Consider the following 13,987-nt stretch of genomic DNA (forward strand, 5'->3'; position numbering starts at 1 on the left):
TGGCATACACGCGTCTTTCCGTGCATCATTTTGGGTTTTTCCGCCCAAGATTAAAACATGAAAGATGTGGGAATCTTCATTTGAAGCTTCCCAAAATCAGCCCAAAATGGGTTTTGCACGTCTTTTCAGCACTGCATATTTTGGTGGCTAGATCTTCTGCGTGCCAAACGGGACTAGACCGATTTTCGGTCTTCTCGACTTATCAACAGCCGAAAGACCGCTTAAAAAGATGTGCCAAATGGTGCCTTAATTGAAGGAAGAAGGTTAGTCAAATGTTTTCCACAATAATGTAATTTGGTTAAAAATACTAACAAGCAAAATCTAATCCTACTCCTTACATTCAAACCAATTTATAATTTTATACTAATCAACATGTAGATCATAGTAAGGAAGATACAACTTTGAGTGATGAATTTGCTCTTAAAGGTGTATGCATTTTCAATTACATCTAATATTCACAAAATTCAATTTTTGGCACACCTATATGTGTAATGTGGGTTGTGTTGGACCAACACGAGATGGTTTATCATCCCTTTGCACTGTTGTAACAGGTCATTCTGTCACAACCTAATAAATTAGGGAGGGGGCCTAACACTAGCGTAGGCTCATGAGCCACCACGACTTTTTTTTCATGAAGAAAAAAAACTAATAAATGCATATTTATATATTATTACTATATATACATAACGTGTATCAATAATATATATAAGCCCATATGGGTTGTGGGCCTCAAACTCCTAGCCTAGCTCAACCTAGGGTTACGTAGGGTCCGTGCCAAGCAAGATATACATCATGTCGAGCCATGCTAACCCATGGGAAATTTGATTTATTTTATGCCTATAAGCCTTCAAATAGAATCTAGCAGGAAGTTAAACAAAGATCTATATTTGTCTTAACCATAATTGTTTTTAACTCACTTAAGACCAATAACACATTACTCATTTTGCCTCGATTTTAAATCAATAAGTTATAACATTGAGCAAATTTCATCCATACAAAAAATTGCAAAAAGAGTCTAGGCCTATGATGTTGGAAAGACTTTGACCAATCAAATCCCCCCGTGAATTTTGCTGAAAATTCACCTAATTGATAACCACTTTTATGATGCTAATTGATTGGTCATAAGTTTTTTTTTTCTGACATAATGTCTTTTTGGCATCAAAGTTGAACCCTATTTATTAATATATAGAGAAAATCCATGTTCTTTTGGCATCATAATTGGTTCCAAGTTTTTCCAGCATCATGTCTTTTGAGTATTATAGTTAAACCCATATAATGTGTGTAATTTATAATATATATATATATGTGTTATGTGTGTGTGTGTGTGTGTGTGTGTTGTAGATTATACAATATATATATTCAAATTCAGATTTAACCAAAATACAAAAATTTAGACTTTTCCTTAATTTGGTTTTAATTCAAATATTCCCTATTAAAATTTCAATTAATTTATTTTTTTTTTCACTTTGGTTTTTAACTGAATAAATCAAATGCTCACCCCTAGGTAGAAGGTGAGGCGCTGCTGGATATGTTCCAAATTAGTAGGACTAATGGGAGAGTGGTTAAATAACTTGTTAAGGTGATGTTTGGTACTAGGCATTTTTTACTTGAAAACACTACTATATGAGTGCAACTTGGGTGTTTTGAGTTTAAATGTGACATCTATTTGGTTGAGAGTTAGAGACTATTTTGAGTTAAAATAGACATAAAACATTTATGCTTGGGTGTTTCACCTAGGTTTGGGCAGCCAAGGGTTGGGTCTAAGTTTGCCCTAAACTTAGAATTAGAGAAATCGGATTTACTCCTCACAAGTGCACCTCACACGAACCTTACCACACATCTTTCAATAAATGACAAAATCAAGTATGAGAGATGTTCTCAATGCACATGTGAAAGCACTATGAGATTGGTGTGAGGCGTGCTAGCATATTCGAACCTTACTTAATGGGCAAGTGCTATGAGACTTGGACTTGATAGCACTGGAAAGTTGACCATGTAAAGGTTTTATCAATTGTATGGATGGTAAGATCATTCAAACCATAAAATAACCAGGAGCACCAATCATCGGTTCAACTGTCTAATCTGGTTGAACTTGAAAACTTTGTTTGAGAGTTCAGATTAGGTAGGCATAACATTGTAAGCATGTCCAATGAGCACTTAAAATTTTTTTTGACACTTATCCCTTGAAATACTCCAAATTTATCATTGAAAAAGATTAAGGGGGCATTCTTTTTCTAGATTTTGAGAGAGGGGAAAGTTGGTCAGTGGGATTTTGATTCTCATTGACTAAAAATCCCATGTTCCTTTTTCAAATTTATGTGGAGAACAGAGAAAGTTTATTTTCGTGGTGGTTAAGTGATATCTATCTCCTAGGAGGGTAAATAACTTTCCCACCTTTGGGGAAAATTATTAACACTTGAAAGGGACAAAAATGCCCATTGTAATAATGGATTTTATAGATAAAATGGTCATTGCCTTGTTTACATGGGAAATAAAAAACATGGGTAAATGTACTTACCCGGGTAAATCTTTCTTGGGAAACAATTACCTGGGTAAGTGCATTTACCTAGATAAATAACCTACCGAAATGTGAATAAGGCCTAAATACAACATTTAATAGTTGTCAGAATATTTATAAAGTGCTCATTAAATGTTCTTCCTATGTTGTGTATACCGGATCTGGTCCCTTTGTTTGATGCTACCCAATAATGTTTTAAAAACCAAAGGGGAATCGAGATTGCCTTGGCCACTTGTTTCCGAGGTAGTGGTTTGATCATTTGGTCTGAATGGATCAAGATGTTTTAAAAAATAAAAAAAAATTTGCCCAAAAACCGTTGTCTGAATCAAACATTCAACGGTTCAACCGCATGGCTAACTTGGTTTTGGACCAATTCAATGGTTTTTGGGAAAATAACATTTCGGGGTGAAATGGAGTCCGTACCCTAACCGGTTAGTTGGTCGAATGGTCCGACCGTCCGGATCAACGACGGTTTAAAACCTTATTGTCCGACCAAGACCGAGGCATTTCGTGGGGCGAGCGGGCGGTCCACTGCTTTAGGCCTTTAGCTTAATTTCAAGGACAGTGGCGTCTTGTTTTGCACTTTAACGAAGGATATGATGCACCGGCTATTGCAGTTGCAGAGACGTTTCCTGAGCAGCAGCAAGAATGCCCAAAAGGAGCAGCAATGGAGTGTCAAGCAGGTTACGAAGTCAAATTTTCTGGAGTCGTTGGAGGAGATACAGAAGCACATTCATGACTGCCATTTCATTGCTGTTTCGTCGCAAAAGACCGGCGGCTTTTCCGCTCCATGGCGTCGTGTGTTGCCATTCGATACCCCCGACATGGTCTATCTTAAGGCCAAGGATGCCGCCGAGAGGTTTCAGCTTTTTCAGTTTGCTGTCTGCCCCTTCACCATCGAGTCTTCCAAAGTCGTCGCTTACCCGTGAGTCTTCTTCTCTTTCCATTCTCCTTTCTTTTTCACGCACAGACAGACAAACTCATACATATAGCTATTACATCCTTCTTCTTCTTTTTTCGTTTTTTATGGTAAAATGAAATTTTCATTTGAATACAAACGCAACATACAATTTAGCAGGTGGCAAGGCATCACCCGCATACATAATCAGAGAAAAACTACTAAGTAAAATCAAAATAAGTTTTCCAAGTTACAAAGTTGAAACCCCAGGACATCCCCCAACTTATCCCCAGGTCCTCCCTGCCAATTTGTCAGAATTCTGGTATCACCAGAACCCAATCGGCCACAGATTTTCTGACAGCAGCCACTATCTTGTCCAAACTGCAGAGTGCAGATTTTATCTTAAAAAATTCTTCTATTTCTCTCCTTCCATATGTTTCAACGTATTGCAAATTAAATGCAGCTTCAAATCACCTTCGGTTTCTTCCTTCCTCTTATCTTTGGTCATGAAGAGAAGATATGTGCAGTTGATCTTGGATGAAAATCTGATACCCCGAACATATAAGTGAACAATCTCCACATGAAACCGGCAACCTTGCATGCAAGAGTAAAACAGATGACTAACATTTTCTTCCTGTTCATTGCATAAACAACACATGTTGGCCATACTGAAGTCCCTTGGTTTCAGGTGATCCACAGTCAAGATGCTGTCCATGGTCACCAGCCAAGCAAAAGCTTCAACTCGGGGGGGAACCGGGTTTCCCAACACACCCTCAACTTGACATGAATCTGAACTATCCCTGCTGAGAGCTAGATAACATGATTTAACAGAAAATTTTCCATTTGAACACTCATTCCACCATAGTTCATCCCTCGATTGAGTTGAGATTTTCACCCCCTCTAGTTTTCCCAACAAAGGCCCCGTTTGGTGCACCTTTCTGTGTGGTCTGTCGGCTGTTTAGAAGCCCGGCAGCCCGCGTTTAGGTATTTTCCGTTTGGTTTGGGAAAAGATCTAGCCGCCAAAAGATGAAATCCCAAAAAGACGCGTGAAGCCCGTTTTGGGCTATTTCGGAAAGCTCCAAATGGAGCTTTTCGACTTTTTTCATCATGTCTTCACACAGAAAGATGTGCGGGAAGATGCACCTTAACCAAACGATCTTCAGGTTGCTAAGATCTTAATGCAAAAGCTCACATCGTCTTTTGGCTGTAAGGTCTGCTAGAAGATCTTTCAAAAAAGACTTGCCAAATGGCATCTAACACACTTGTCCACCTCTCTATCCAACAAATTTCTCCTGAACTTCAGGCTCTAGATCGGCTGTTCTCTTCTCCCCTTCTTTCATAACATTGGCTAATTGAACTTCAGCCTCAACCATCATATACAACCTTGGGCACAGTTCACTCAACTTGTTATGGGCCCACGGAATAGGATCTCGTCACGGGTCGGTCCACGGGGAAAACCTCATATTTTCCCTTGTTCCTCCCTGCTCTTGATGAACCTATTTTGGCGCCTTAATGGTGATTTGTCCAAGAGATCACCTAACTCTCCTTGCTCTCTTTCTTGACTGAAATTTTTGATGCCTTTATTGAATAATATTAGCTCCTTAAATAGGAGATTACAAGAGATAAGAGTCCTACTTTTAGGAAGACTCCTTACTAATTAGGAAGATTCCCTACTAATCTATCCTATTGAACTGATAAGATAAGATAAGACTGAACTGATAAGATAAGATAAGATAAGACTGAACTGATAAGATAAGATAAGACTCCCTTAATCTATTCTACTGAATTGATAAGGTAAGATAAGACTCCTACTAATCCTTGCTACTGAAAGCAGATAAGGTAAGAATACTGAATAAATAAGATAGGCTGAGAACACTAAATTGCTGCTGCTGAGAACACTAAATTACTGCTGCTGCTGCCGGCGCCCACATCACAGCTTGCTTAGCCCACACCAATCATCTTCCCAGAACCTAATTCTTGATCCATCCTCTCCTGAAAAACTTGTTAAGCTCCCGAGCTCCTGATTGAATCTCATTATCCCTTTCCACACACTCAATCCGTATGAAGATCTCACCTCTCTAGATTCCCAACCAAACTTTACCACACCATACTTCCCCACCACCACCCTCCTCCATAATGAGTTTTCCTCCCTCCCTAAACCAAATCTCCGTAACTACTTCCCAATCAAGGCCTTGTTGAAAGCTCTCACTCTTCTAAAACCCAATCCACCCTTCTCCTTTCCCCCTCCATCTCCACCAACATCATCCCATAAGAAACCCCTCTGAACCTTCTCAATTCTTTCAGCCACTTATGTCAGAATTTTCAACAAGGACATATAATAAGTAGGTAATTTTTTTTTGATGAATGAAAATAATTTATTAATCCAGAAATTAAGGCAATACAGGAAACCCATGAAGAGGCATGAGCTGTTACCTCTTCTAACAAAGTATTACATCAATTAAAAACAAGAATAAACAGAAATAAGTTGGTAATCTTGAAAGGACACTTTTGATTAAAGTTATCCCCCCCCAAGGAGAGATATTTTGCTTTCTGTTAAGTCTCACAACAGTAAGGACAATATTGTCCATTTATTCTTTTATATAAATACCTTTTTCCTGGGTTGGGTGTGTACATCAACCATCTGAGCAATCTATTTTTCTGTTGTTTCTTTCTTCTCTCTCTCTCTCTCTCTTGCCTAAGCTATCATGGTATTAGAGCAGGTTGTTCTTTGATTCTTCCTTGCTCAATTGACTATCAAGATCTACTATTTTTCTTCTTCTGTGATTGGTTTTGGGGTTGTTTTGATCAACCCTAGAGTTAGTCTACTTTGTTCAGTGCAACCAACAAGAGAAATTCTATTAGATCTCTCTTGGAAGACATTAGATCAAGGTGAAACTTCATAGGGAGTGTCTCCTGATCCAGATCTACATATTTTGAAAGGCATATCAGATCTGATCCAAATCTACTTTCTTTCTTTCTCTTTTTTGGATTGTGTACTTCGTTACATTTTTTTAGTAGTTTGAACGTTTTTTCTTTGCTACAAGAGGTCCTCTCTCATCTCTTTCAACATCATTGCTTGCTCTTGGTGATTGTACTACTTGTTCTATTTATTTTATCTATCTTTTATTGATCATGGGATTCAAAAAAGGTGAAATCATCTCTATTAATTTTGATGGAATGAACTATGCACTATGGAAGTTTCATTTATAGTACTTTGTTGAAGGGAAGGGTATGTGGGGCTATCTTGATGGTTCTACAACCATGTCTATGCTAGTGATGCAAAGGGGTTGAAGCAGTGGAAGATTGAAAATGCATAGGTTGTTTCCTAGATTCTAGGCTCTGCCACTATTGATGTTGTCATTCCAATGAGGGGACTGAAGAGTACAAATTACATGTTTGAATACCTTGAGAAGGTCTATTTGCAGTCAAATATGTGCAAAATATATTAGATATAGCTGGACATATTTTCTTATGCTCAGAGGAAGAAAAGAGTACTATATTGGTTTTGTGAACCTTTGGAATGAATATGAATTGGTTCACGTGGGATTTCTCTACTAATTATTGTGTGAAAGCAATGAAGAAACATTTTGATAAGAGAAAAGTTATGAACTTTTTGATGCATCTCTGACTTGATTATGAGACTATACAGTCAAACATTCTTAGTAGGGAGAAGGCAATGCCGGACTTGGATGTGATTCTTGGTGAGTTATTAAGAGAGGAAACTCGGTTTGTTACTCACCTTTCTTGATAATAAGAAAGAGCATGGCATAGGTGCAGAATTTTTTGCCACCAAACAAAAGGTGAAGAAAGATTTTTTGAAGATTTAGTGTTATGAGTGCAAAGATTTTGGGCATGTGGTATCTCATTGTAAGAAGAAGAATTTTTGCACCTATTGCAAACAACATAAAGCATTTTAGGATTTGGCTGAACCATCTAATGCTTTTTCCTTCATTTCAGCTCTCAAGGCAGACTCTCAAGGTTCATTGACTGAAGATAAGATTAACCAACTCATGTTCTCGTTTATTTTTTCATTTTTTTTTGCTATTGGTTTGACTGGTAAGTTTTCTTACTTATGTTCTTCTCATCTCATATGTGGATAATTGACTATGGGGCCTCAAATCACATGACTAGGGCATCCTTTGGTCAATCTCTTGAATCTTGCACCTTTAATAATCACATTGTTATTACTAACGGCGAAACCCTTCCAATTTATGGTTGTGATGATTTGTTTTGTCCACTTCTCCATCTACTCCCTCTCATCTTCCCAAAATTCTTTTTGTGCTTAAATTGACTACTAATTTAATTTTTGTTGGACAACTTGTTGATGATGTTAACAATGTTTTTTTTTTTTTTTGCCCTCTCATGATGGTTGTTTTATCTAAGATCAGTACATTAGGGAGCTAAAGAGAAAGGGGCATAGGTTTGGGCATTTGTTTACTATGGAATTCGAGGACAAGAGTTCTTTAACTTCTTGTTTGCTATCTACTGTTCAGTTTTCCCTTTTATTTATTGTATGGCATTTATGGCATAGATGTTTGGGTCACTCTCATGCTAAAAACTTGGATTATATGTTTTCTTTTGGTCATTACCTATTACTACTTCATTTAAGAATGCTGATAAATCTTATTTTTGTTGATATAGTAAAAGTCATGTTTTGCCTTTACCATCTTCTTTTGAGCATGCTTCTGTTCCTTTTCATCTTATACACAATGATGTTTGGTCATTCTTGTTATTTCATGCTTGGGTTACAAATACTTCGTGTTATTTATTGATGATTGCACATAATATCCATGGGTTTACTTTCATGCCATGGTTATGAATTGGTTTAAAAGTACCACAAGTGCCTTGTAGTGTAATTCAAGGGAGAGTATTTTAATGATGAGGATGGTGAGTTTCGAACCTACCTTAAAAAACATGGCATTCAATTTCAGAGGTCTTGTCCTAGTACCCCTCAACAAAATGGGATAGCTAAGCGCAAGAATCGTTACATTGCTAGTATGGTGAGATCCTTTTTACATGATTCACATGTTCCCATTACCTTTTGGGTGGAGGCAACTAGCACAATTGTGTATCTTATCAATATCCTTCATTCTTTTGTTCTTGGAAATTCATCTCCTTTTCAATTCTTATTTCACCTACTTTTCCATGCTCCATGTGTTTGGCTGTGTTTGTTTTGTTCACCTTCCTCATGAACATACGAAGCTAATTGCATAATTAGCTATGTGTGCATTCATGGGTTATATTTGGAAAACAAGGGATTTCCCTATTATGATTCCAAGGTCCCTCATCTTCACATATCCTGTCATGTCATTTTTCTTGAGAGCATCTCCTTCTTTGAGCATATTGTTAAATTGCTTGCATCATCCTTTTTTGTTTTGCATCACTTTGGTTTTGTAGGTGATCCTCCTCTTAGTCCTTAGTAGCTGAAGTTTATTATAGGAAGCATCCAATTCTTTCAATGCCTATGCCTCCTTCTTTAGCACTAGAGCCTAGTCATCCTCCACCCACCACCATTACAAGTTCTTCTCCTCTTGGTGCTTTACTTGCATTTATTCCCTTGTCACTCCTCTTGTATTTCTCACCCTCTTGATCGTATTGGTTTCCTTCCAACCATAGTTTATCTATTGTGTCTTTGTGGGAAAATGATACTTGAGATCTTGTCTTTCCTCCTTTAGGTGCTTCTATCATAGGTAACCCTTTGGACTACTTAGTGAAATTAAAATCAGATGGTACTATTGATAGATATAAAACACACTTAGTAACACTGGGTTACAAACAAGAATATGGCATTGACTATTATGAGACGTTTGCTCTTGTTGCCAATATGACTTTTGTTCGCTTACATTTGGCCATTATCACTATTAGGCAATGGACAATTCATCAAATAGACATAAAAAATGACTTAATGGGTATTTGCAGGAACTGAGTATATGAAACTTCCTCCCGGGTACTGTGATGAGTCCCACTTAGTATGTAAATTAAAGAAATCTCTTTATGGTCTTAAATAAGCTCTACGGGCTTGGTTTGAACATTTCCATATAGTTGTGTTGGATGCCGAATTTCTGTAAAGTGCTTCAAATTATTTTCTCTTTATCCTCAAGTGGGCACATGGGTTGCTCTTCTTCTGGTATATGTTGATGATATCCTAATCACAGGGGATGATGTGGATGGTATTGATTACTTGAAGCTTCTCCTTAGTAGCTCCTTTAAAATAAAAATCTTAGGCCAATTGTTTATTTTTTAGGTCTTCAAATTCAGAGATGGCCTCAAGGATATTTTTTCAAGCAACAAAGGGATGCCTTTGATTTAATAAAGATGGCTTGCCTCACTGATTCCAAAATGTTGAGATTTTGTTGGAACTCAATGTCAAATTGAGCAAGGATGGTCGAGAGTTGCTTCCAGATTGTTAGAGAATATCAACCTATTCAATGACCTCACCTAACAGCTTAAGCTTTTAGGTTGAGTGATTCTTTGAGATGGTATCAGAGCCATTTTGACCAAGTGGTCTAGTGTTCAATCCTTGTTACCCCCATTATAATTAAATAAGTTTTAGCACAAGGTATGGGTGGGCCTTTGCTTGTTCATGCTTCAAGCCCAATGGGCTTTCGTGTGAGGGGGCGTGTTAGAGAATATCAACCTATTCAAGGACCTCACCTAACAACTTAAGCTTTTAGGTTGAATGGTTCTTTGAGACAAATGTTACTTTGTATTGGCAACTTGTAGGTAGTCTTATCTATTTATGACTTTGCTGGATATCTCTTATGCAGCTCGGCTTGTTAGCTAGTTTGTTTTTGTTCCTTGCCAACCCCATATTTCTACTGTACTTAGGAGAAATTGTTATGTTTGGGGAATAATTTCTCATGGGCTATTTTTTGTCATTTTCATCTTCTACTTTGCTTAGAGCTTATGCTAATGCTGATTGGGTTGGTTGTCCTGACATACATTGCTTTACTACTGGTTGGTATATTTTTCTTAGAGATTCTATCATTTCTTGGAAATGTAAGATGTAGCAAATTGTTTCCAAGTCATCTACTCAAGCGGAGTATCGAGCAATGTCCTTTGTATGTAGTGAAATTGTTTGGCTTAAGATTCATAATAAAATTGTTCAGCATAAGGTTCTACTTTGTGATATGGATATTGACAATTTCTTATCCATTCCCCTCTTTGCTACCAACATGAGTACTGCCAAATTTGCATCCAATCCTGTCTTCTATGAGTGTACAAAACATATGGAGGTGGACTGACATTTCATTAGAGATATTCTCCTTGCTGGCTACATTTCTCTTCCACATGTTTCATCTAGCTTGCAGCTTGTTGTTTTCTTCACCAAAGCTATGACTTGGGCCATACATGTTTTTCTTATGGACAAACTAATGCTTGTTCCCTGGCATCAGTTTGAGGGGGAGTGTAGAAAATAGGGGTAGTTTTGTCTTTATTTCTTTATTGTATCTTATTGTTGGGGCATGTATACTAGTGCCCAACTTTATATTTTATCTTTTCTTGTAAGGACAGCATTGTCCATTCATTCTTTGATATAAATACATTTTTCTTGGGTTGGGTCTATACACCGACCAATTGAATAGTCTGTCTCTCTTCTCTCTCTTTCTTGCCTGAACTATCAATTCTCAGACTTGAACCCGCATTCTCACTTTTGGCCTGAGGTTTTACCATTATGGCCCCTCTCCTTCCTGCATTTTCATTAATTTAATAGTGTTTTACCTCTACAATTGAACATAAACTTAATCTATTTCTGGTTGGCTACATGAATCTTGTTATCTTTATCAAGAACCATGAACAGAGCCTTCTGTCAAACTTAAGTCCTTCATTTATTACCACTTCAAACCACATTTCTTTGGTCTTTTGCATGCCCTTTGAGCCTTCCACTTGTACCAAGTCACTCCTCACTGGTGCATTTATTGGTTGACTATGCACATGCCTAAACTATCTTAATCGACTTTACTCATCTTTTCACTAAGTGGAGCTACTCCCAAGTGCTCTCTGATGTGCTTATTTCTGCTTCTATCATTTCTAGTCTTGTCACTCATCCATCTCAACATCCTCATCTCAGCCAAGCATTTTACTTATCAAAAAGAAAGAAGGAAAAAGATATGATAGTAATGAAAAGAAAAAGAAATAGAAGAAACAAAATATGAATAGCTGTGAAGTAATAGAAAAGATATGAATAGCCTTTAGTTTGCCAAACTCATCCCCATAAACATTAATGGAAGTTAGATTAGAATCGAAGGTCAAACATCATGAACCTTTGATCCTTACTCAGATATCCTCCTAATATCTGAGTATACCGGGAAACATTTATGAAGGTCCTTGTTAATGAATGGGAGAGCTGAACAGGATCCCCTTGCCCAAGTGTATACCCCTTGCGGCAATGTGTGAAGCAAAATAAAATAAAAGGGTCAATCAGTGTTAATGAGGCAACAATGTTCCCCATGGGCTTAGTTGTGTAAAGCATAATCTCTAATAGCCCAGGATGCGTGACTTGGCTTTTGTCCAGTCACCTACTTGCTGAGGTGTTGCCTTAGTATGAATTCAAACTCAAAGTCAGCAAAGTTTAGGAGGTGCCTGAACCTCCCAGCCCTAAAGGCTTTATAGGGTTTGCCTTATATTGTGAATAGGTGGTTCTAGCTCCCTTCTCTCACTGTGTGTTGTGTGTATTCAGAACAAGGACTTAGTCATTATTTTCTCATAAGAAAACCCTCAATTTTGTAGGGAAAGCCAATGCTCAGAGATAAATAACATGATTAAAAGAGGAACTTAGCATCCTAAACCCTTTATATTTGGTCAATTGCCAATCCAAGTTTGTTGATTGGCATGCCAAGAGCTCTACAAAGGTTGTCTTCCCAATCATAAACATGGTGATAAAAACAGCATGTCTAAAAGAATTCTTTTGTCATCATTTCATTTGTAATGCTCCCTGAATGATACTCTCTTATCATCATCTTTGTTATGGTGGGGAAATTCATATTTAAGGGCATTCAACCAAACTAAAGCTTCTTCTTAGAAGCACATCTTGCCCTCTATCCCACAAAGAAAGCTATGTGGTAGTTCAATTTCAAGGAGGATGCCTTGCTTAACGTTAGGGTCTTATTGGGTCTGAAGGTGGTCTTGTCAACTATATGCTCCATACAATAGCTCTAGAACATAGCATAGCTTGTTCAGAACAGAGGCAGGTTCAGTTATAGCTTTTTTTTTTCTGGATCAATTGGAGTTGGAGACTCTTTGAGAGCAGAGATTCAGGCCCTCCTGGAGGGGGTAAAAAGGGCTAAGGAGTTGAATATAAATAAGTTGATTATTGAAGGCGATTCGAAAGTGGTAATTGGCTGGATAGAGAAGGCAAACGATGGGTTATGGGCATACATTAATGAAAAAAGGCATTTTAAGTGGCTTACCCAAGAAATGGATGTGCATGTCCGGTGGGTTAAAAGATGTGCTAATTCATTTGCAGATGCTTTGGCCAAACAGGGGGTGGGAAGAAGCCATTTGTTTTAGGCTACCATGTAATCTTATTGTTGGGGGGGTGGTAAGAGGGTTTACCTCCCCCCACCTTTGTATTTTAATCTTCTTATAATTTAATGAAAGTTTCCTGTTACTGATAAAAAAAAAACATTGCATAGCTTGTTCATAGCCATATATCCATAGCCGTTCACGGAACACAAATTTTCTTTTTTTTTTTTATGTTAAAAAGGGAAAAGGAATCAACCTCACCCAAATCAATCTAAGTATATAAAATTAAAGTCTCAGTTTCCTATGAATTTCTCAAGATGTTGATTGTTCGATGTGTTGATTGTGTTTTGCTTGTGTAGTACCTATATTTTATTATATCCTAGTAAGTTTATATCAGAAAGGTCTCACTTGTTCTGTGAATGTTACTCTTTCGACATTGCTTAATATCTTGATTGTAATACTTGTATTGTATTAATCATTTTATGCTGGTATACCGTCACTAATTTCCTTTCTCAAATTCACTAGAGGATACTTATTTTGAAATCTTATCTACTAATTTAGTTTCTATATTTTTTCTTTTTGTTCACTACATTTCTACAAAGTCAAAATAGTCCTGATGAGTTCCATGAGATTCAGGACACAAATTTGAGTATCTAATAATTGTCCTGTTGTTGATTAACTTATGATTTCTGTCACAGATACAACTTTCATTTGTTCCCTAGGGACGAGATGAATATAGGGATGCCATCTTACAGCTTTTCATGTCAAACATCATATTTGATGTCCATGGCTCGGGAAGGTTTTGATTTTAATGCCTGTATATATGATGGTGAGTATTCATGTTCAGTTAAATGCATCCCTACCTTTGTTGATCTAGAATCAAATTAACTTAGTTCATTCTGCGGACATTCTCAACAAATGGATATCTTCAAATTTTTTATCAATAGATATGTCTCTAGTTTTAATTTGCCTTTATTGTTTTCTGGAATATTGTTAGAATTGAGAAAGAAAACATGAAAGTCTCTTGCTAATTAGGAGGGACATTATTCTCTGTTTTACCATTTTCTTTGACCAGCAAGAATGGGAATATGCTAGAATAAATGAATGGG

General features: G+C 37.2%; 1 protein-coding gene across 1 annotated transcript in view; it reads left to right on the plus strand.

Annotated features, from left to right (window-relative positions):
* Window positions 1-3,030: 3,030 nt before the first annotated feature.
* Window positions 3,031-13,987, plus strand: part of LOC148873177 (Polynucleotidyl transferase, ribonuclease H-like superfamily protein) — a 36,789-nt gene continuing 25,832 nt past the window's right edge. Inside the window, exons 1-2 of the mRNA XM_088967385.1 lie at window positions 3,031-3,443; window positions 13,577-13,707. Of these exons, the coding sequence (XP_088823511.1) occupies window positions 3,115-3,443; window positions 13,577-13,707 (460 nt within the window). The 5' untranslated portion in view covers window positions 3,031-3,114. The remainder of the gene's footprint in view (window positions 3,444-13,576; window positions 13,708-13,987) is intronic.

The sequence above is a fragment of the Nelumbo lutea genome, chromosome 1 (genome assembly GCF_056320005.1).
Source record: "Nelumbo lutea isolate HS-2025 chromosome 1, American lotus-T2T, whole genome shotgun sequence".
In the NCBI taxonomy this organism is placed as follows: domain Eukaryota; kingdom Viridiplantae; phylum Streptophyta; class Magnoliopsida; order Proteales; family Nelumbonaceae; genus Nelumbo; species Nelumbo lutea.